At 40.4% G+C, this 23,620-nt stretch overlaps 1 protein-coding gene across 2 annotated transcripts; it reads right to left on the reverse strand.

Annotated features, from left to right (window-relative positions):
• Nucleotides 1-71: 71 nt before the first annotated feature.
• On the reverse strand, nt 72-14,902 carry PLIN2 (perilipin 2). 2 transcript variants are annotated; one of them, XM_080637962.1, is made up of 11 exons: nt 14,806-14,851; nt 14,459-14,521; nt 12,834-12,891; nt 12,558-12,753; nt 11,752-11,834; nt 10,933-11,218; nt 10,316-10,500; nt 9,448-9,582; nt 8,459-8,749; nt 1,894-2,060; nt 72-139 (listed from the first exon to the last, which is right to left on the reverse strand). In XM_080637962.1, exons 3-10 carry the CDS (start codon nt 12,861-12,863, stop codon nt 1,926-1,928), a joined length of 1,341 nt encoding a protein of 446 aa, XP_080494088.1. In that variant the 5' UTR covers nt 12,864-12,891; nt 14,459-14,521; nt 14,806-14,851; the 3' UTR covers nt 72-139; nt 1,894-1,925. The 2 variants fall into 2 exon arrangements, with proteins under 2 accessions (XP_080494088.1, XP_080494087.1); XM_080637961.1 differs by lacking the exon at nt 14,459-14,521 and having other exon boundaries at nt 14,806-14,902.
• Between the last annotated feature and the right edge of the window lie 8,718 nt (nt 14,903-23,620).

The raw sequence follows: 23,620 nt of genomic DNA on the forward strand, positions 1-23,620 counted from the left end.
GCCGCGCGCATGCGCCGCCGCCATCGTGCCGGGGGCCAGAGGAGGGCCCGCCTCTAGGAGCCGCCGAGCTGCGCGTGCTGGCCGTAGGGGGCGCCTCGCACGGGGAGGCGGCCTGCAGAGGGCAGAGCGGGCTTGTAACCTGTAGGGTTGAGTTATAGATTCAAATTAACAATAATGCGTATGGCGTTAAGCTAACGTAGTAGAATACAGCAAACTGCTCTTAACTTGCTGGCATGTAGGGAACGAGGAATGTCCGGCTGACAGGGGAAGAAACATCACGGGACCGGGAACAACTAAGGAGGCAGTAAATAAGACCAAGGATGCTAACCTTCCAGATAACAGACTGGAACAGAGCAAAAGCAAGGACATACCACACCTCATTCATCATTAGGACATTGTGAGCATATGCAAGCACTAGGTATGCTGGTGAACATAGTGAACACAGTGAGGAAGACTATTGGCAACCATCATAATGCATAATTAGAATGCAGATATAATTAGCTCCTGGAAATCTCATGAATGTGTGAATTATTGTCTGGAAAAGCTGTAAATATACATGAGTATGCTAAATACATAGCTGCTACTGGCATCAGGCATGCTCACTTTTGTGAAATGATTTGTGTGTGCACCCAGTGCTGCAATAAAGAACACCTGCTTTCTAAAACTCCAAATCAAGTCTTAGAGAGTTTCTTCCACCGTCTTTTGCAGTAACAAACCAACCATGATGCTTAGCATGGAAAACAAGTACAACTCACAGTGGGCTGCGTGGTTCAAATGTTTATTCCAAGGCATTTCAGTGACTACACTCCAGAGTTTCCACAACAACCAGGCATTACATGACGAGAGAGAGTGGGTGCCAACCTCGCAGCAATCCTACCCGCCGCGCAACACCTCAGTGGCTGTAGCACTGTGCAGCACCTCCGGATTTGCTGTAGTGACACCGGCAGAGCTCTGCAGAGCATCAGCCTGATCCTCAGAAAGAAGCCGAACAAACCTGCCTCCAGTCTGGTTCCATTCACCCCAACTCCTACAGAAGTCACCATGTGCAAGCAAATGCAGATTCAATGCTCCTTTGCAAATACTTGATTGAGATTGTGTTTAAACATAGGAAGATCATTACTGTCACAAGAAGTATCCCTACCCTCCAATTGTCTTTAACTTTTTTCAACTTTCTTTTGGCTCATATCTGTTTGTGTCTCATTGACCTCTATTTGTGCTTTACTTCTTACAGTCTCTTCCCCCTTCTTTTATAACTGTCATCCTTACTCCTGGCAAAACTCCTTTTTAAGCATTTACCTTATTTTAGTCTCAGGCCCCACAGATGATAACGTCAGGATGGTGCGAATGTTTACACACAGAAGGCATGTAGAGAGAAAGGGAATCCTTTTGTGCATATAGCACTCTCGCCAAAGGCGAGCTCTAAGCTTCTAAGCTGTCTAGGTACAGAGCCTAACAAAGAGAACCTGAGAGAATTTGAGACAAAGTCTCTTACCCATTCCAGCAGCAAAGAGGTAGATGCAGAAGTGCTTTTCGTGTAGAGTGAAAGGGGAAATTTTGTGGGCAAATCCTCATCAACTCCTATTGTTGGCAGCCCTTTATGCAAAGCACTGGAGTGTTCTCATGGCTGCTGTCAGCCAGAGAACAAATCATTAACAAAGACTTGATCAGTTGGATACACTGTTAGGTTGCATCTGGTTTGTAGAATGTGAGCTTTACACCCATGCTAATGAATTCATGTAGCATGCATTCCTTACATAGAAAATATATATATATATATAATTTTGATGCAACTAAACCAGTAATGACCAAAAAAAAAAATATCCCCAAAATCCCTAAACTAGGACAGGTTCATCATTAGAAAGGAGAAATCTAAGTTAAACATGGCAGACGTACATTGTATCAAAAAGATGTTTTTATGCTGCTCTTTATTCAGCTCTTTGCCCTGTAGTGTAAGGGCCATTCGTGCGCGAAAAGTCTTGCTGATCATCTTCATCCAAATCCAGAATGTTTGGGATATCATCTGACTCTGAAGACAGGTCTGTGATAGTGAAATCTGGAACCTGCATAGGAATGAAATCTCTATCAATTTAAAAGTAAAACTAAACCAATTTGTGCAGTATTCCTCACTGAATTCAGGAGACAAAGATGCTTAGCATCAATAGAAATCAGACCCAAAATACTGACTAGAGAGTGAAATATGCTCAGCCATATAACAATCACATAGTATTCAGACAGACCATACAGTACACAAGATGCAGATCAGCTGCTTAGAATACAGGATTTTATAATAGAGATGGAACAGAGCTTAACTTAGTGGAGTGTATTTAGTGAAATTCACCACGAGAAAATTAAGACAGGAAGTTTTAAAATGTATTTTGCCTTTCTTCTTTCCTTGAGAACAATGAGCAACATACAAAGGAACTTGTCCTGAGGAGCCTGATAATAGATTGCTGTGTACTGTTCTGCCTGTCCACCACATCATACCTTTCCTGAGGAAACAAGTACCTGGAACTACAATCCCACTCTGTCCTCTGATTTAACCATATGTACAGTATTCTGCACTGTTAAGCAGCACCGGGTTTCAGGAATTGCCAGAGACATTAGTGGATACACAGATGTTACACACTTCTAAAAATGTTGACTAAGACACTTAGAAGCTTAAGTCCCAACCTTTAAGTCCCTTTAGTAGGACTTAGATTACTTAAGCACTTCTGAAAAATGAGATATAATTAAGCAATTTACTCATATCCAAATGTTTGGGTTTTTTTCTCCAAGTGAAAAATATTTTTATCCATAGTTTGACTCATGGTTAGCTTTAATGTTGATGTGACATACTTGAAACCAGGCACTGTATCGGCACGTAACAACTGCTGCATGCTGACAGGACTTGGGCTCTGCATGCACAAAAAGGCAGCAACTTGAAGAGGCTTCTAGGCATTTGTGTAACTTAAGCTCAGTGTTGACTGGAGAAACAGTTTTAATCCATTTCCTTACTGCAAAACATCTTGCTTATGATTATTTTTATGAAAGACAGTATGCAAGACAAATTTATGCTTTGCCTGCTATGAAGACATGGCAGAAGAACAGAGAGCACATAAAAGGATAAAGGGATTACCGTTTCAGCTATCAGATTGTAGACAGCAATCATTCATTCAGTTTCTTAGAGAGTAACTAGCTACAGGGCACTAGGTACTTAGAAATATTAATCAAAATATTAAAGCTGAGCTTTAGAAGAATTTAAGCAGCATGTCACTCGTCAGGTGCTAATGTAAATACAATGAAATGTGTAGATCACTTTGAGAACCTACGCTTGATCAAAATGAGATCAGTAATTTCCTAAAACCTTAAAAGGCCCTAGGAGCAGGGGAAGCACATCTTTCTACCAGCAAGAATTGTCTTGCATCTTTCTGCTTATGGCAGTTTACCTAGAACTCTAATTACTACACTTACAGAAATCAGTTTTCCCACTATCGGCACATGACCCACTCTTTCCTACTGCAGTACAAAGGAGGGTATCTTTACAAAACTAAAGCCAAGTAGTCCCTATGCCAACTCATTTTAAAATGTGTCCAAATAAATGGTTTAAACAAATTGGTTTATTCTCTGTTTACACTGAGCAGTGCATGAGACCATGTTCAGTAACAGTGTCTGACCAGATATAATTTTCACTATGTCCTAGGCTTAAGACACTTCCATCACTTAGATACGTTGTTCCTACTGACAACAGGATAATCTCTCAAACAGAAGTCTGTGCTTTCTTCATCTCCTTAATGAACACATATTTTTAACATAGTAGTAAGATGTTCATAACCATGAAAAAATTTCAAACTGAAGTGTTTCTGTCAGCTTCAGGTAAAACAGTGTTGATGGCAGTATGTTTTCTCTCAGTTTTGAACATGCTAAATAGTGTTAGAATAGCACCAGTTTAACTAAAACAATGCACAACCCTTGGTGTTATGGGCTTGCATAGGTAAAGAACCTCCTCTTCCATATCACTTTTCACAGTTGATAGGAAGTTGAAACAAAGCAGTAGGTCAATTCTTGCAACAAAGAATAAGGCCAGATATGACTCTGCCATTTCTCCATAAGATGCAGTTAGATCATTCATACTGAATAGCATAAAACTTGCAAAATCTTTGCACTTAGTGCAAAACATACTTCAGTGTTTTGCTGTTTTCATATACAAATGTTGATGGCAATAATAACCTAACTTTAATCAATTTTTTTCTTGATTAATGTATTTTCAGAACTGAGCCACCAGAAATTTGAGAGATGGTTCTTATTCTGTGTTCTTCCAGAACAAGCACTTATTTTTGGTCATCAGAGACTGTAGTATCCAAAAGAAATTAAGTTTCCATCTTAGTATGAACAGAAATGCATTTAACAAAACACTGTGCACAAAACCTCCAGCATACTGCTGCATGTGAGACTTTCTGATCATGCAAATGACCAACAGATCATACTTAAAAAATAAGTTAGGCTCCATTTCCTCTTTTTAATTAGATGGCTTAGATAAGCTTTTGGATTTTTTTTTTTTTTTTTTTTTTGTGATATTTAGGTTTGGTTTCTGTTATTTGCTTGTTTTAATAAAAAATCAAGAGAAATATTTCATCAGTTGTTTCCAAATCCTTTAACTTATTTTATTAGCTATATGGTATTACTGTAGGTTGCAGTTTTGTAAGGGTTATTGCAAAGTAGTTATCTTAAAGAATGGGAGAGATCTCAAATGCTTTGAACTGTTCCTTAGTTTCAGGCAAACTAGCTATATCCCTGCACTTCCAGTCCCTATAGGAATTTAATAATTTGGATTTGTCCAATGTGTACGCTGCTATATTATGCTTGTGAAACTTCTATACCATATGGAGATGTTTACGAATGCTTATATTTAAAAATTTTGTAGCAAAGTTTTTGAAGCAATGATAGTCGTTCTCTGTTAAATTAGCCTGGAAAGGGGAAATTTCAACTAGCATGAATGATTTTTGAGTGATCTTCTAAAGAGAATAAATCATTTTCTGAATTCTAAATAAAAATAAATAAATAAATACATAACCTTACCAGTGATAATTATTTCTTCAGTATTCTATCTTTTACCATCCCAGTTTTTGTGTAACTATCAGTCTTTGACACTGTTCCATTTCATCTAGTTTATCTGCCTTGTTGCAAATAGGACCAACTATTTCCTGTAATTTTCAACATATCTGGTCTTACCTTTTTTAAAAGATGCCAGAGAGACTTCACAGCCTTCTAGCCGAAGCTATATCCTCAAAAATGGTTTTGGACTAAAAGCACACAAATTTCTGCTCAATGTATCTGAACTGTTTGATACATGCAATTCCAGAGAAACCAGTAAGATGGCAGCAAAAATTTAAGAGCAGGTTCTTGTTCTGGTAATACAGAATCACAAAATCAACCAGGTTGGAAAAGACCTTCAAGATCATCAAGCTCAACCACTCCCCAGCACTGCCAAGGCCACCACTAAACCATGTCACTAAAGTTTTCCTCCTTCTATTTGAGAGTTTTCAGCAGTTACTAGGATGCACTTCAGCTTCAGCCACTGTGGCAAAAAAAAAGCCAAGATGCTTTTGGAAGGTGCCCACATAATTCTCGCCTCCAGCAGGTATTTTAGTAGTCACTCTAACTACACTAGATAAAAATACCACATTTTGTGTCCTGGTTTCAGCTGGGATAAAGTTGATTTTCTTCGTAGTAGCTGGTGCAGTCCTGTGTTTTGGCTTTCACCTGAGAACAATGCTGGTAACACACCTATGTTTTAGCAGTTTGAGTATCGTACTTGATTGACCACCTCAAAGCTAAGGCTCACAGCCATTAGATTTTAAAATACATGTAAGAATGGGAATTCTTTGAACTGCCAGCTGCTCCCAGACCTGATTAGTCCAATTCTTTTCCTTAGCACCTCTACAACAGCGGATGCATTCTATAAATTCTATTACAAAGAGAGATAAATTATATTCTTCTGCTGGACTCCCTCAGTAGATACATAAACAGAATTAGCTGCTGAAAGAATTCCAGAAGCATTAACTCAGGCTTTAGCTGGAAAGAAGTAAGTATCTCACCATCTCATGTTAATGTCACTTCAAACAGCCGCCTTACAAAACTCAAGTATTTAAAGGCAGAAATTACAGAATCTATATCTGTAATCTGCTCTTGTTAGTTTGGTTTTACTTGGGTTTTTTTAACACTGTGCTTAAAACAGTTTGCCTAACACATCTAGCTCTCTTTGACAGCTAAGCAAGCCCTCTCACACCAAAAGACTAGACTACATCTGATTTGCTTTAGTGCCCACATTGGGCCAGGTGAGGTATTGTTAAGGAATTATTCTCATGTTTTAAGAAAAAGTGCTCTACCTGCCCAGGACTGACACCTTTCTGAATCCCATTGGAGCAAGTGAAAATGAGAGAAGAAAACTGGATACCACAGCTGAGATGTTCTGCTGATACACAACAGTACAGTTAAATTATAATCTTTAAAGCTATGTCAAGGTAAACCAACTTTTTCTTACCAGACACTACCCAACCACCAGGAACTCAAGTCAAGAGCCACAAAATCAGGTTTTAACCTGAATGTCTACATCCACCAGAAGACAGTGGCTTGACTATTAAGCTCAAAAGGCAACTGAAGAACCAAATGGTGATCCATTTTGAAAATGGTGGCCAGCATTGCTACACTAAATGATTGAAACTCAAGAGTTGCACAGGGTGTGCATTAAGAGTACAGACACAACTTACCTGGACAGCCTTAAACCAAGAAAGCTTATTTCTTAGTGACTATAATTCTCTTTCAGGGAAGGGATTTCACAGGATTTATTGAGGAATAGTTCCACCCAAGTAGCTGAGTGTTAATGTACGTTAGTCACTCAAGTTCAAAAGAGGGTAAATGAAGTTAACCAGGTTGAAATTGGCATGCGCAGCTGAGGCATATATACTGTTTATAAGGAGCCAGCAGCCAAAGCAGGTAGCCAGCAGTCTCATGCACATAGAACACCCACTGTGAAGGCAGGACAAGGTTGGTTCTTTTTTTTTTTTTAATCCATATCCTTCTCTTCTCAATATCCATCAGCTCACAGCTTAGGTCATCATTAAAGGTAGGCAATAGCACGCACCACAAAAGCAGCAGTAAAGCTAAGACTTGGAATGGAAGGATGCACAGGAACTCAAAGGGAAAACAGAAGTGCTGCAGCCACATCTTACCTATCTAGGCATACACACACACACACGGTAAAACATTTTTAATGCATGTCTACTTCATCTGCATTTCAAGCTTGCTTTCTGCTGGACCCAATTTGAAGGGGTCACAGAAGAGCAAGTTACATTTGTCTTAAACATCAGTGAAATGGAGACAGACTTCAACTACTGAAGCATTTATTACTAACATAAAAATTAATTAAAAAAAAAAAAAAAAAGAAAGAAAAGACAGCTACAACAAAACAACAACCCACACAACAGCAGGCACCGGCGTACAAACAGCATGAATCTTACTTTTATATGGAATTAAAAAAAAAAAAATAAAAAAAATACACAAACCAACAAGTGTTGATAATGATTTGGTCAGTGCCTGGAACAGGAAATGGTCATGGCATCAAGCCTGTCAGGATTCAAGGAGCATCTGGACATCTGAGTCATATAGTTTAGTTTTAGGTAGTCCTGCAAGAAGCAGGGAGTTATACTCCATGATCCTTATGGGTCCCTTCCAACTTGAGATATTCTATGATTTATGATCAGGTTACTGTATTATACAATAGTGAAGTTTATATAGGTAATTTTAACACTGCCACAGCATTTAAGTAACTCCAGCTGACTCATTCAGAAACCCCACTTTCAGCTTTGGAATTCTGCACTCAGACAACTTGTGTCATGAATTGTGTAGCAGCAGAATTTGAGAGTCAGATTCATAACAGTTAAATGGTGATCTGCAACGAACATGGAATTTAAGCATACCTAGCTGGATTGCAGAGCTTTTAAAAGCATTTCATAGTAAGGCTTATACATCATTCTGGTACAGATTAAGCAATAAAGCAAATGCTTTTAGCTATGGTAGGTTTCATTTAGACTAATGGTATTAATACCATTAATAAGCATGGCAAGGTTTCTTAACTTGACAAACAAGGCATCTTTGCAATGCTGCAAGCTGCCAATATCTAGGCACTTGAGACAGTTTTTAGAGTGGGCTGTATTGTCCCGTGTAGTTTAGCTATGTGCGAGAGTATCCTTTTTCTTGATCATTTCCCCCACTCTATGTTTATGGATTTTTCTCCAAGGCTTTTTTGACAGCTACACTTGCTAAGGCCACTTGTTTTGTCAGTCAGCAGAGTATATGCATACTGTGCAGTTTATTCATTAGTGTGTTCAGGCTGTTTGTCCTTCTGGCTGGAATTTGTCTCCCCTTCACCTTTGCTCCCAGCATGCTGAATGCCAGGCAGTTGTGGGTAAAAGGGACCTACCAGCCAGTTGAGCGGTGTGTTGTTTACAAGATAATCCATCACATCATCCAGAGACTCCTTCATTTTCTTCAGCTGTCCTTTGCTAGTGGCAAGAAAGCTGTCTGATAATTCTTGGAAGGAAGATGCAGACAGAAAACTCTGGTAGACATCACCTGCCATTGACCCAACACTGTAAACCTGATCCTGCACATTCTGTGGTAGCCCCTGTAGGCTTGAGACCAGTGTGAGGCAGGTGGCCTGAAGCTGCTGAGTGAGGCTCCGTGCTATAGCTAGAGTTCTTGACTCAATAAGCTGGAAACAAAAAGCATAACAACATATTAGTATCTTTTTATGACTGTAGCAGCTTTATATGGCTCAAGATGTACAAAGAATCGAAGTAAAGGGGATGTACATAAAATAAAGCTATAGCAGATAATAAAACAGGTCTTCAGTGTGAAAAGTCAAAGACTTTTAAGTACTTGATATTTCTTCAAAGCTCAAGTACTTTGTGGATCAGAAACATTGGTAGTTTCTACCCAGCACCAGACAGGTAAGCTCTTGTTTCAATTCTGGATGAAAAGTCACAACAGGCGACTACATTCTAATCAATAAGCCACTATTTAAAGCTACATGTAAGACTCAGTGAGCCTGTGCCTAAGATTGCTTTATGCTGAAAAACTTATTTCTGGTCTGGCTATATCAGGTGAGCAAGTCCTAGCTGATCTAGATATGCATATCCCAACACAGGTTCACATGCTAAACAGGATGAGCATTCTCTTGGAAAGAGAATGAACACCAGAGTTTTGGCACGAAGTAGGCTCATTTAAGAGTCTGGATGTCCCCTACTATTCATAGCAGACACTAGTCAGCTGCCCCGAGCTTTAGCATTCATATTCCACATTTGCACATAAGCTTCTGTGCTGTTAAGATGCTGTGCACTTTGGAGACTGTTAGTTTGATGCTTCCTTTACAGTATATGATCCATTTATTTCTGGTTTTACTCTCTTTACCTCAGTGCTCTGCAGTTCATCACCATCATTTTGGCCTGTATTTTTCTTCCATTCTACCCAGGATTGATACAGCTTTTCCTGAGCATCAAGAAGTTTCTGATTGGCACTATTCATGTTCTTTCTGGCATACTCGATCTGAAATACAGCCAAATAAGGAAGTAAAAAGCAGTCTAAACAGTTCCATTAGGGTCACCTTACCCTACTGGCTTTGTAACTGCTTTTTTAAATGCTTCAAAAGTTCAGCATAGAAAACTTTGGGGAATATAATAGTGTGTTCCTTCTTTTCAAAAGGAGAAAACTAGAAGCAGTTTTGAAATCTCATGTAGTGCTGCAGCTCCTATTTCCCCTCTCCCCCACCAGCATCCTACTCAAGGATCTGAAAGCATATAGAAAGCCATAACTCTTTATGTACAGTTTGTACTGTACATTGTTAGGGTAAGACTACTAAAATACCCAAGAATGCTCAAAGATACCCACAGCAAGAAAAGCAAGGCATAAGGAATCTGCCATTGTATTAACAAGAACTTAAAAGACTGAAGCATTTCTAAACTGCAAGGCACTTTTTTCACTACTCTAAGTTTGTTAAACCCAGCTCTCTAAAACAGCAATATAATGTTCAACATGTTACTTCTATTTCTGCAGTGCTTAAATTTACAAGCAATAGCTAGTTAGTTTACAGCTCAGCCCAATTTAGCACCTCTCATGAATGATAGTGAAAAGCATTGATCAGGAAATGCTTTACACTTAGAAAATGCATTTAGTGTGATAGCGTGATTTCTAGTTTTTCTATGCTTATTTTTGCCATTTTCTGCTGGACTCAAACTATGCCAACATTTGCTTTTATACCTCAAGTGAAAGCTAAACTTACCAGATTAACAGTGTGGTGGAGCTGAGAGATGGTCTCCTGGCTCTTCTGCTTAGCATCATTGAATTTGTTTAAGGCTTGTTGATAGGCACGTGTGCGGAACTTTGAAGACAGGGATCCTAGTCTAATGTAGTAGCTTGGCTTTTGAACTCCAGTTTCAAAACCTTCAACTTTTGCTGCTTCTTTCTCTAGGTATGTAGAAGGGAAGCAAATTGATTACTGGAAGAAAACTTAAAAGGTCCGAGGCCATTTAATTTGTTTAGTAACAGCTGAATACTGGACTTGTTTAGTAGTCCTCTAGCACCAGGGTAGGTTGATAGACCCCCATACATGGAAATCCTTACTTCCAACCTGCTTCCTTATGAATAATATGCTATTATGACCAGCAAGGCAAAAGGCAGTTTGGGAAACACATGCCCATTTCCCACTGTAAGTAATTAATAAATAGGAATTTCCTTGCTTCTCTCCAATACAAGCGTTAAAAAAAAAAAAAAAAAAAAAAAAAAACAAAAACCAAACACCACACAACAAAACCACAACCAAAAACCAAAACCAAAAAACAACAAACAAACCCCCCCCACCAAAAATAAAGGAACCCACTAAGTTTGAATTGGTCTTACCTAGTTCTGCTTCTGTAAGTGGGAGATACTGGTCTACAAGGGTCTCCGATTTAGTGAGAGCACTGTCCACTCCACTGCTCACCATTTGCAACACACGACTTCCCAGGACAGTGTTAATGCTGCCATTGACAACTGACTTGGTTATTTCTACACTGTCTTGCATTGCTTCTTTAGTCTTGCCCATAACTCCAGTGATCGTGTGAGCAACAGTTTCCTTGGCACCAGACACAGTGGTTGTTACAGCTTCTTTGGCTCCAACAACTACACCCTTGGCATTGGCAACAACCTGCGATAGGAAACAGTTTGATTCACTAAACATTTTCTAGTGAAAGCTACTTAGTCCAGGAAATATAAATTTATGTGACAGCTTGTACAAGTATCAGTGATCCAAGGAGACATTCTGTCCTGAAAACGTATGTACAAGATCAAACAAAATAACGCTGCTACACAGCACTCAGCTCCAAACACTTAAGTGAATGTAATTCACTGCAGTAATTCAGGTACTATTTGCTTCACACAGAGCAGGAAACAAACAAGGACTCAAATTTTTAATAAGATGCCCACCAGTGAACAGCACCTACAGATAGATCTGTCAAATGGTCAGCAAGGTTATCGGTTTAAAAAAAAAAAAAAAAAAAAAAAAAAAGAGGCTTAATGGCCTCCCAAAGGCAACAAACAATTCTACAGAAACACCTTTCACTTCATCATTGCTTCTAAGCTGTGCTCCAGGCATAAAATATGTCTCTCTATTTTTAGTGATAATGGAAAAGAGCAAACATAGATAACTCTGCTTAGCATATGTACATGGGAAGAACTTACCTTGTCAGTGGGTTGATTCAGTATAGGCAGTCTCTCCTCAATTTTGTCTAGACCTATACATGCATAGTTGTTGGCAACAACAACTAAAAAAGAAATAAAAAAACTTTAATTTTTGTTTGTTGTTTTGGGTTTTTTTTTTCTCCTTAGTATAAATAACTCCATAACTCCAATTGAGAATTCCTCTTGAAACAGAGTAACAATGCTCTTAAAGTTGTTTCCTCCCCCTTTCAGTGAGATTTGACACAGGAAGGCCCAAAAACAAGGCAGGTTTACAATGCCAGTGAAAAAAGCCTCACTTGCAGGGGGAGAAAATCCATTTGATCCTTCACAAACAACTGTAAGAACAAGTTGAAGCACCTGGCCTTCTGCCACTTCATAAACCAGCCTTCTAGTTACAACAGCCTTATGACACAGTTGCCAAATTTAACAGAAGTTGTCCTCAGTGAGAGAAAGTACAAAAGTAGCAATTGAAACTAAGTGAAAGGAGAGGAAGGTGTTGAGCAAGAAACTATATAACCATCTCACATGTCAAGATGAGTCAGTTTAGTATTATGAAAGCTGGACTCTGCTTTGGCTATGGATTTTTGCTTGGGTTTTTTTGGTTGGCCTTTTTTGGGAGGGTGAGGGGGTGCTGTGCTGTTACATCATACCCATCTGTAATCAGCTGCTCAACAGGTCAGGTAACAGGTTCAGTCAGCTACCTGAAACAGCACTCCAGACCAGCATGGCCATGTTAAACTGTAAATGCACCTGGATATATAAAGCAATCAGTAGAATTAAACTTAACAGCTACATCTTTGCCTTACTTTGTGGTTCCAGTTTCTGGATGATAGGCATAGCACTTGTTACGGCTACTGAAGTAATTGTCTTCACTCCTTTCTCTGCTACCTCACATACTGACTTCAGATAAGGATGGTTATCCTTTGTAGTGCTATAAGCTGTGGACACCATGTCATAGGTGGAGCTCACCAAGGGAAGACTGACAACCCTTGATACAATGTTCTGTTTAAAAGAGAGAGAGGTTAGTTGATGCCTGTTGTTCTGAACTAGACATAAAAAAACTACGGGGCTAATGCATATACCTGCTGTGGATCAATTGCTGCCAATGCCATTTTCTCAGGTCTTGAATGCTGCACAAGTCTGTGAAAGAAGCATATCCAAATTATAGCATCCTAATATCCACTTCATGTAATCACCAGACTTTGAAATCAACAACCCTTTTATAATCAACACCACTGATCAAGGGGATTAGGATATTCACATTCTTACATACAGGAACTACATCTCATTGTAGCAATTTAAAAATCCCAAACTTTGTTTACGAATTACTTTGTTCAGTTTAGGCAACACAAGAAGGGCACATGCAAGAGGCAGGCTTTGAGGTACAGCAGTTAGTTCGTTGCAGATTTACCAAAGAGTTACCAACTGGTGAAACAACTTATTTTTCTAGAAGAAATAGACACATTTGGGCTCACCTGTTGAGCCAGGACAAAAAAAAAAGGCCTTAATAAGTCACTAAAAATCTAGTTTAGAATGTCTAAGTCAAATGAAGAATCCACTATCAATATTTTTAGTCAGATTAGATCTTCTGTTATCATAAGGGAGTCGAGTTTGACATTTGAGTCACCATTGTTGTCTGAATCTTTAAAATTAGTGGAAAATTGAAGGGAAGTACTCATTTCAGTACCCTCAGCTCAATTGTCACAAGTCACTCCACTAAACTCAAGGAGTTAACTATTTCTAGTGCAATGCCTGATCCTGAGCTCCCCCTGCTCAGCATGTTCAAAAGTCAGCTTCCTGTAACATAGAGCATAGGACTTGCCCACTGCAGAACATTACTCTCCTTTATGCTAAGTTAGCCTTAATTATTACCCATCCCACACTGAAAAAGGCTGAAGACATCAGTCATTCAACAAGCCTATGCTACTCAATTATTTTCCAACATGTATTCCCATGGAGAAAATACTAACAGGTCTCCCCATATGAACCCTATTAAAGGAGAGGGATATTGCAGTACCACATAAGAACAACACACAGAAGTGCTCTGTCATCCTATGCATGCACATAGGCTGAGCTAAATTTGTAAGAAGCACTTTTTGTGTTGGTTTTATATGACACTTAAGTTCCAGAAGCACCTGTGTAACCGAAGGCAACAAAAAGGCAAGCTAAAAGCTGGTCATCAAAACAACTGTAGTTTTCAAGACTTTCTGCTAGGTTTGTCAAAGAGTCAACAGCAGTATGGGAAACAAGGACAAAGGCATGCTGTTAACATTTTGCAGGCATGCTTGCACATATCACACACATGCCATAAGGTAATGCCTGTAATGAGATTAACCACTGTACATGGATCATACAAGCAGGTAAGAGACAAGAGCTCCAGCAGTTACAGAAGTTTTCCTTTCAAGTATTGAAATACCCGCAGAAACATGTTCCTCACATAGCAATACAACTTAGATTACCTAGAATACAACTGAATTTCACTTTGAACTGCAAACTATGCTGTACAACTGAAGAAGTTAGCAGCACACAATAGGGAAAGAAGGAAGAGGCCCCTTTGTAAAGTTAACTTATTTGTAACGTGTCCTGCAAGACCACGCACAGCGTGGGTTTGAATTTTAGTCACTAAAATAGCGACCGAGTTAGCCTGTGAAGTTACTCCTACTCTTAGTCAGGGAAGGCAACTAGGATTTTGCGCCGTTTCACAGACCCCCAGTAGTTTCAGCTCTGGCCAAAGCCTGACCCACTTCACTGGAGCCGGTGAGTGAGATACCTGAAACAAAGTCAGTGTATTTCAGAGACAGAAAAAGGTTCTGAACAGGACAGTGAATAAACTCAGTCACAGATTTAATTTTTACTTCCCCCCCGCTATGGCGTTCGGGCCGGGGCACAGCAGAAGCAACGACGGAGGCAGGGCGACGGCCCTACTGCGAGCCGCTGTCCCCTCCGCTCCGCCGGCGGGAGACACCATATTGCCGAGCCAGCATCGCGGAGCCGAGCGCTCCCGCTGCCCCGCTCTCCCCAGCGAGGGCCAAGCCAGAGCTCCGCCGTACTCACCTGGAAAACCTGGGTGAAAAGCCGCTGCTACCGACCGAACCCCGACACTACCGCTGCCTAGGAATACGGGCCGAGCCCCCGTATTTATTGGGAGAGGTCTCCGCCCCGCCGTCCGCTCTCTCGCGAGACGAGAGCTCGTCTCCGCCACGGCCATGCGACGGGAGGGGAAGAGAAGGGACAGAGCAGGGCGCAGGATAGTGGGATTTGTAATGGCAGTGGCGCTGGTCCTCGTTTAGACAATGAAATCCTAGCTGGAGGAGACTGTCGTTCACCTGCTGGCTTGGAGGATAGCACTTAAGCACAAGAACCCGAAAGAGTGGCAGAACCAGGCTTCCGGGTGGGGTGTGCAGGCCCACAAGTAGACCAGCCAGAAACGGGTTACAGATGCTTGCGGTCTTCGCTCATGCGAACCTTTCAGCACGTCTAGTTGGAGGAAAAACCCCGAGACAAGAGAGTTAGCTGTGCTTGTCCTAAATTAACCACCTTTCCTCCTTCACGCAGCTCCTCTGCGCCAGCCCTTGTGCCTTGTGGGGCTGGAGTGCAATGTGAACTGAGGTTGGGGTCAGCCGGCTTTCTGGCTGCCAGCAGCCACCCGTCCCTACGGCAGCCTCCCGCTGGGAAAGGAGCCCCCTTCTCCTCCTCCTCCAGCGCTGCAGGCTCAGTCCAGCATGACCACAGATAATCATCTCAGCAGGTTTGAATACGCCTTTGGAATGTTGTAAACTTTCCTTAATCCAAAGGTGCACTTCATCTTTTACCTATAAAGAAATGAGGTGCACGTCATAGTGAGGGGTATCGAAATGGCAAGGAAAAACAATTGTAGGCAAAGGTTCAAATATATATTTACAATTGCATTTAGCTTGCTGCAGTAACAGGGTGTCAGAAGAGAACAGCTTGACACGAAAGATTCAGGCCTTGAGTGCTGTCACACATTACAAACGTGTAGAATCTTGGGCTGGTTGTTTTTGCAGAAGTATTTTTCCTAAAGGAAATCAGCTTCCTTCCTAGAAACCTGTAATTGTTTTAATGGGTAAAACTGACAACAAATTGCCTTATCACTAAGCCACAAAGACTCCTTTATGCTGTTTCTGCTTCCTAAACAAAAGTTGACCATACATACTGTGCATTGACTTCTGCTTAAACAGACCTATTTTTTCTGCTCAACAATATGACAGGACAACAAATTCTGTCAGTACAGAGTAGTACAGGAAGAAATACCACTATCTGCCCAGGACAGGGGAAGAAGTCGTCTTTCTTAATTGGACTGACCACCAAGAAGAGCCTGAGGGCTACCTGTAAGACAGACAAGACTTCCTGCAAAGCCTCAGTAGCAAACTATGCAAGCCATCTATTCTTATGTATACTCACATGCTACAGTATTCTAAAACGTCATTTGCTTACTGCCAGATTGGTTCTGAACATCGCTCCCACAAAGCACTATCTTCCTGGGGTGGGGGAAAGCCCATTTCAAGAAGACCTTCCCAGAATGGTTGCTCAGTTTGCTTCTGCAAAGAAATAATTTATTTTTCCTTGTTCTAGAGCAGAACAAACAGAATAATATTTCAGAATAAACCAGGAAGTTTTACTTCTCTGAACTGCTTTATTATGCTTCTACTAGGATGCATATCAAGCTGTTTACAGGTATTCCACTGTTTTCCTCAAATTGTTGCTATCTGAGACCTCCATTTATTTCTCATTCACAGTCATGTGTAAAACATTTAATGCACCCATAACAACCACAAAAGTAATTAACCCTTTTTGTCAGGAGTGTCTGTATTGGGCATTTCAAAGTATTACAGGGATTTTAGTCACTAATATGCATCATTGTTATTTTTAATAAAGGAACACCTGTGGCTCACACAACACAGGGACACTGAGGGGCTTATCCAAAATTATGAAAAACTAGGAACTTGCCTTCTGAAAACCTTGTCTTGATAACTGGGCAAGGAGGGAGGGGAGGGAAGGTACCTCATGGATGGACCAAGTTCCTCAAATACCTCAGGGAGAAGTATGGTCCTGTTCAAGAGTGAAGAAGAGGAAGGCAGGACAGCATCAAGTGAAGCCGAAGTAACAGGTAACACCAAGTCATGCCTCACCAGCCATTGCTAAAAGAGGAAGGGAATAATAGTATTCCCAGCCCTTCTTTCTATGGGGCAAAGGCAAACTTTTAAAGTCACATAAAGCATCTACTGAAAAGTTTCATTCTTTCAATCTGAGTAACACATTAACATGTTCATCCATCTAAGTCCATTTAATTAATATTTTATAACTGAAGTCAACCTACTTACCCTTCAGGAAAAAGAAATAAAAAAGTTATGAAATTATGGACCAGGCAATGAACATATCTATGCTCTGGTGTTTCTCTTTTAAACTCATCATATCCTCCATGACAGGGAGTAGTAGCTCAGATCTCAGGCTTACAAGCTTTGTGACATGCCTCTGCTTGAGACAGAGCAGCAATAGGTAGAATTCAGGTCCTCCAGCTTTTCTTACAACCTAAGTACAGCAGAGAGGAGGAACTCTTGCTGCAGTGTCATGGCCCAGTGTGGGCTGGTGGCTTCCTAGCAGCTCAGAGCCATGGAAGCTCCCCATGGGAGCAGAAGGCCTGGAACTGGGTCCTGCCACCCAAGCCAAGAGCAGTGCAGCTGCGGGCAGCCCCAGACCCAGGGACTGGGAGCCTGGTGAGCACTGGGATGGGGCAAGGCCAGGGTGAAACATCAGCCTGGGGCCCAGTAGGGCTGAGAGGAGCTAGAGACTTGCCTAGCTGTCCCATTGCTGGGGCAGGGGCTGATGGCTTTCAGGGAGCTGACATGGCAGGATAGGGGAGCCCCTGGGGAGGCTGGGCAGGGATGGTACGCCCTGTCAGTGCCCTCGAGGCCCTGACAGACAGTTCCAGCTGGTTGCGGGCACTTTGACTTTAACCATGAACCTTATGAGATCAGAGTAACAGCTGTTCACTAACAAGGTGATAGAAAGGCCAAAGAGGAGAGGAGTGATAATGTCTGTAGAGACCTGAGCGATCTGACACTATTCCTTTATGAACAGGTATAGTCTAATATGCTGACCTAGAGCTGACTGACAGCTAGAATGCTAGGGTATTGGCAAGACCTGATACAAGGATCAGCACAGCCAGTGATGGAGGAACGTTCTGTGGAGTCAAACATGAAGAAGTGACAGCTCTCCCAACAGATTAAAGCTGCTTTTATTTAAACATAGGCATGCTTCTACATCAAGATAGCTAACCAGAGTCTTTACTCAGTCTTTAGGATGACAGTTTAAAGCAGTGAAGTGAGGACATGCTCTTAATCACATTAGGAAAAACTGTTGTGCTCTTGTCCTGCAAAGCTGAGAGCCCAGAAGGGTGGCCCATTGGAACTGTCAAGAAAGCATGTTCAGTCACAGCCTTAGGCTTTAAGGGACTGCCTCCAGCCACAGTTGGAGGCTGGAGTGAGCTAGAAGAGCAAGAAAATTCTGACATGCCTTTTGTGCCTCAATTTCTTACCAGTAGCACCAGCATTGCCATAGTTCTCAGTAGTCAGGATTGCCTTAGGGACACAAAGTTTTGAGCTGTGAAAAATAGATGATTCAGGGTCCATAACATAATCAAGTCTATTGATTCTAATGGTTCCTCTGGCCTTAAAGATTTCTAATATTCAAAGCACATTTTTCTTTCCTATGTTCATAAAATTTGCTTTGTTGTGTGAGATGCAAATGATTGTATTGAATTGAGTGTCAATATACTTGTGTTGAACACCTTGAAACTGTTATCTGTGAGATAGCACGGCTCTCTTTCCTTGGCTGTCTCACTTTTCCCTTTTCTTTCCAATCCCACAGTAATCCATTTCTAGATTTTGTAATCCTGCCTTGCTGGACTTGTAGCTAACTCCTTATCTACTTAAGCTGTCTGTCTACCTTGCTCCTTGGATTTTGGGTTAAGCCTTTTCTATGTTCCTGTATGAAAAGCTTTCCTCTGTTCTTGGTTAAGTCAATAGTTTCCTTGCTGTGATTCACTTGTTTTTTCCCTCTCAAGTAAAGGATATCAGATTTGTGAGGCACAATCCTCCTTTTGTGAGTCCACACTAACTGTCTTTACAAAGAATAGTATCCTTATTCTGGTCTGCCTCAAAATAAACCACTCTCATCTTTTGTTTCTGAGCAGCATGATCTGCAGGTTTTCTCTATAACATGCTCCATTTCCTCTGGAATGTACTTATCTTACTGGTGTCTTATTGTTGGCTGTTCGACTATCATTACCTCTTATTTCTTCAGCTGTAACTGAGTTAACCTGGCATCTGCTTCAAAAGAGAGGAATTGGGCAAAAGGTAGTTCTCCTCCGAATACTTGAAGAAGGCAAAGGCAAGCAAAAGTACTATCAGTTACAGGCAGATGAGTGCTATTGCCCATGTAGTAAGTATGAACCACCCCCACAACAGCTGTGATGTGTTTAAATAAGACAGAAGAAGAGGGAAGGGGACCAACTCATGCTGGCTGGAGGGGAGCAGGGAGTCCATTACACATACCTACATCCTGCACAGGAAATTCTTATTAATTAAGATACTGTTGTCTATACCCCTGCCACATGTCCTCAGAAGGCTGGGCAGCAACATGTTATGGTAATATGCAGCACCTTCAGAAAGATCACAGCAGGCCTTCAAAAATACCCAGATCCAGTTCTAGAACTGAAACTGAGGAATGTATCTATTATTGCTAGGGGATAAAGGACTGCACATTACAAGGATTTAAAATATAGCAATGTCATATTAAACACAGCTGAGAGCAGACGTATAACCATAATCCACCAACTAAGGTGTCTGTGGGGGACGTATCTGAAGTCATAATTTATAGCTGCCTGAAAGCTGCAACCAAAAACATTCTGCTGACCAGAGGCCAGAGAATTTTGTTCTTCAGCACTCCTGACAAGGACATGCCTTCTTCACATACAGCAGAAGTCCTTAAAAGAGGGCATAAAGCAGGGCAATTATGGTCATTACTCATAAGTCTATGCTACTGGAAAAAAAAAAAAAAGCTGTAAATTTTCAGACTGCTTTGCACTTTCCTGAAGAAATCAGCATTGCAAAAATGCTTCTGTGTATTTATATAAAGTTATGGCTTATTCTTTTTTGAGAACTTAATGCTGTTCTATTAACATTAGTCGCTCTGTCAGAGTTCGTAATTACCATTGGTAATAACAATGACATTTAAGAATTCTCAACATGATGCATACTAACAGTCCCGTATAGACAGTCCTTTCAGTATTAGCCTGGTGAGTTTCATATGATTTCATTTTCAGGAAATTTAGCCAGGGTTTCTTTATTTATAACAGTAGACCTAAACCACAGGCTCTTTCCTAGACAACAGAATTGTGACATATTTGCTAGGCTGCATACAATAACAGCTACCATTTGCATTTGACTGATGCCATAGGAACACTGGGCACAACATATTACATGGATTGCGCTATGATGACATTATCAGTCTATTAAGCTACTCCAATGCCTTTACTAACTTCTGCTTCACCACAATGCCTTTTACTCTGTATGCTATGTATACTCTGTATGCTATGCCTATGAATACCATAACTGCCTGTATGCAAGGTGATCTTCTAAGTCAGAATTTATAACAAACAGAGAACACTGCATTAATTGTTTTCAAGGCATTCTGATGTGGATGTTATTTTTGGGAGTGTATGCCATTTCAGTAGACACCTGTGAGCTTGGGAAGGATAAGGGGTTGAAGAATAGTTTAATATTGGTGATTGCTCTGCTAGAGATGTAGTCTCATGTTAAAGATTGGCGTGTTCTAGACAACAGACAGATAAAAAAATCTGTTTCTGTGTGGTGGTTTACTTGTCAACTGGTGGTTTAACAAAAAATGGTGTAATAGTGGAACACAGATAACATTCAATAACTTAATGTTTGCTCAAAAAGTTGCACAAACCCTCTCATGTTGGTGAAGCCTATATTATCTAAAAGCAACACTGAGAAATTTTAATAAATCAGAACAATAGTGTATTAAGTGTGGTTGCTGATCTCTCAATTTTCATATTGGTATTGGTAGGAATTACTTTAGTGGAGAACTAGGATATCTCTGAAGGCAAGAAGCTTTAAGTGTCAGGGATCAAAAAAGAGTCAGACTGCTCTTTAAGGGGAAAAAAGGCATGAGTAAAAGCTGCCACTAGCACAAGCAGTGCCCTCAGTGACACGGTACAGTCCAAGAGGGTCTGACTGAACAGGGTACCCACACAGGGACAAGTTCAGGCTTGTGACAGTAAGAGGTCCCGTCAACAGTCTGGTATTCATCAGATAAGGAAAAGTAATGAATCAGGTTCTAGGTGAAGTCAGGAAATCCAAACAATTCAGGATCAATAGAAGACAGGAATGGAGAAAGGTCATGTACAGCACAGCTCAGGCCAGGATGGGATGCTCATGCCTGGACTTAAATGGGACTCCTGGGCCATGGGCAGAGATCACGTGAGTGATGGTCACTGGTGAGACCAGTTAAAGCAAGTAAGGCTTATAAGTGCACTCATGACCCTGACATAAAGTTGCAGTTTGCAACCTTAAGACATCCTGTGATGCAGAGATTTGTATATTTTCCTCCATTTTCTAGGTGATGATAATGACTCCAATCAGCTAATGGGATGACAGTTATCCTAGAAAAAGAGAGCTAGAAGACACATCAATAGATTATTATTTCACCCTCTTATCTGAAAGGAAGAGCAATAGTATCTGTCATTTCTCACAGAAATCTGTTCAACCTGTTTTTCTGAACCTTTGAGAATGAACATTTCACATCACACACAGGTAATCTGTGTCCTACCGTTGATAAGGTTTCCCTAATATTTATGCATTTCCAGCACACTGGTGGCTCTTCTGTCTTCTGCAAAGACAGAAACAAAGTATTCCTCTTCTTTAGGTTGAAGAGCTTAGTTTATCCAGTCCAACCCTAACTATTCTATGATTCTCTGGTTGCATTTGTTAGCTTGATGATAGTCATTCTCATCAATTATCTCAGGTCTTTCTCAAGTTGAAACATTGTGCTCAAACCCTCCCAAGTCTGTCTGTATTACCAGTATCTCACTACAATATGAGCCTCTGTCCTAGTATTAAACAATGTTGACCACATCGAGATAGCCTGCAATCTGTTGCAATTCCTGAGGTCTTCTCTGAGAAACACCTGCCACACAAATTCTTCATTGTGCAGTGCCTAAGTAGATACTTTGCCATCAGACAACATCCTGCATTCAATTTCAGTAACCTTCATCCCATCTTTTTATTTAGACCATATCTTCAATATGTTCAATAAGCCAAGTTCATTTTGAAATCTGATGCTTTCCTTCATATTTCAAACTATTTATAGTGAAGTATATTTCCTTGTTTCAGGAGGGTGACTGTCGGTGTAACATAATACTTCAGAGTAACATTCAGATGCCCTTTGTAAGTGTGCAATGACTTCCAGCTTATTGGGATTTACCATAGGACATGTTACCATTAATCATGTAACTCCTGACCTTTGCAACATGACAACGTGTGGTTGAGATTACTCATTGCATTATCTGCTCTATTTCTTAAAAGAAAATAAAACTTTTTTTTGCTCAGTAGCACTGCAAGTACCTAACTATTTTCTAGGATGACAGCACTTAACAAGGTGCAAAGCTATGTAACACATACACACTTGAGCAGAATGCAGGAATTAAAAGGTTGCTGTTATTATTTACAAGAGATGTGAAAAGTAGTAGTGACTTATTTGAAATCGTACAGCAGATCATTAGCAATATTGAAAAGAGAACTGAATTCCACCAACACCCACATTGCTTCACTGAGCAGTGAAACATTTACTAGTGTTCCCTTGACAAGGAATACCCAAGCCCTCACTAATAGAAACATTTCCACACTCTGAAATCATACCAGCAAGTCAGCTGTCTTGAAATCAACAAATAATAAGGTCTTCTTATAATAATAAGTGTTATAATATAAGTGTTATAATAATAATGTTTCTTGTGTATTCTGTGCTTCCTTACACAAACTGCTCAAGTTCAACACAAGACTGAACACATTCAGGGAGAATCTTTTCACTGATTTAGCCTCCTGTATTGCCCTTTGAAGTTTATATTACATGCTACTAGAATTTTTCACTTTCAGAGAGCATTTCAGATAACTTTTTAAAAAAGAAATATTAAACTTGACCCCAAAAAAGGTACAGTCTATATGAGTGCTGTGTATTTACGTAGCTTTCTAGAATACATCTATACCATACAGCACATAGGAATACAGCATTAATAAGCTTCTCACAGAAAATCCTAAAAAAATTAAATCAATCTCTCTGGCTGTAGCATAGGATACCAAAGTACCCTACCCTTTTATTTTGAAATTCCTCATTTATAACCATTGTACAGTCTGGTTTTATAAGTTACGGTGAAAAGCTTTTGTTACAGTCAGATCTAAATCCCATTATTGTTATGCTGAACTGAGGATTCCAAAGCAGATAATGAAGCAGGATTTTGTATTCTGTCATAGATGGAATTTGGCCACTTCTGCCACATTCACTTGGAAGCCCTTCACACTTGTAAGGGAAAGACCTGTAAGAAAAGATGGATTGATTGTTGGCTGATATCATATGTGAACAGTATTTTCTTTTCATAGCTCTTTGTTTTCTCTCAGTAATGAAGAATACTACATTATATCCTGTTTTCCTCATGACAGAAGAAAATTGCTAGAGGTCTCTAATACATACCTGATTAAATCCTAAATAAAATATTAACTGGCAAAATATGGTAATTTATTTTAAGGAAAGGTTTAAACAATGTCTCAAGATC

Source organism: Psittacula echo, assembly GCF_963264785.1.
Source record: "Psittacula echo genome assembly, chromosome: Z".
NCBI classification, from domain to species: Eukaryota; Metazoa; Chordata; class Aves; order Psittaciformes; family Psittacidae; genus Psittacula; species Psittacula echo.

Coding starts and splice junctions, on each gene's coding strand:
- PLIN2 (XM_080637961.1), bottom strand. CDS start 12,863: ATGGCATTGGCAGCAATTGATCCACAGCAG. Junction 11,835..12,557: donor CCAGAAACTGGAACCACAAA/GTAAGGCAAAGA, acceptor TTTCTTTTTTAG/TTGTTGTTGCCAACAACTAT. Junction 11,219..11,751: donor TGAATCAACCCACTGACAAG/GTAAGTTCTTCC, acceptor TTCCTATCGCAG/GTTGTTGCCAATGCCAAGGG.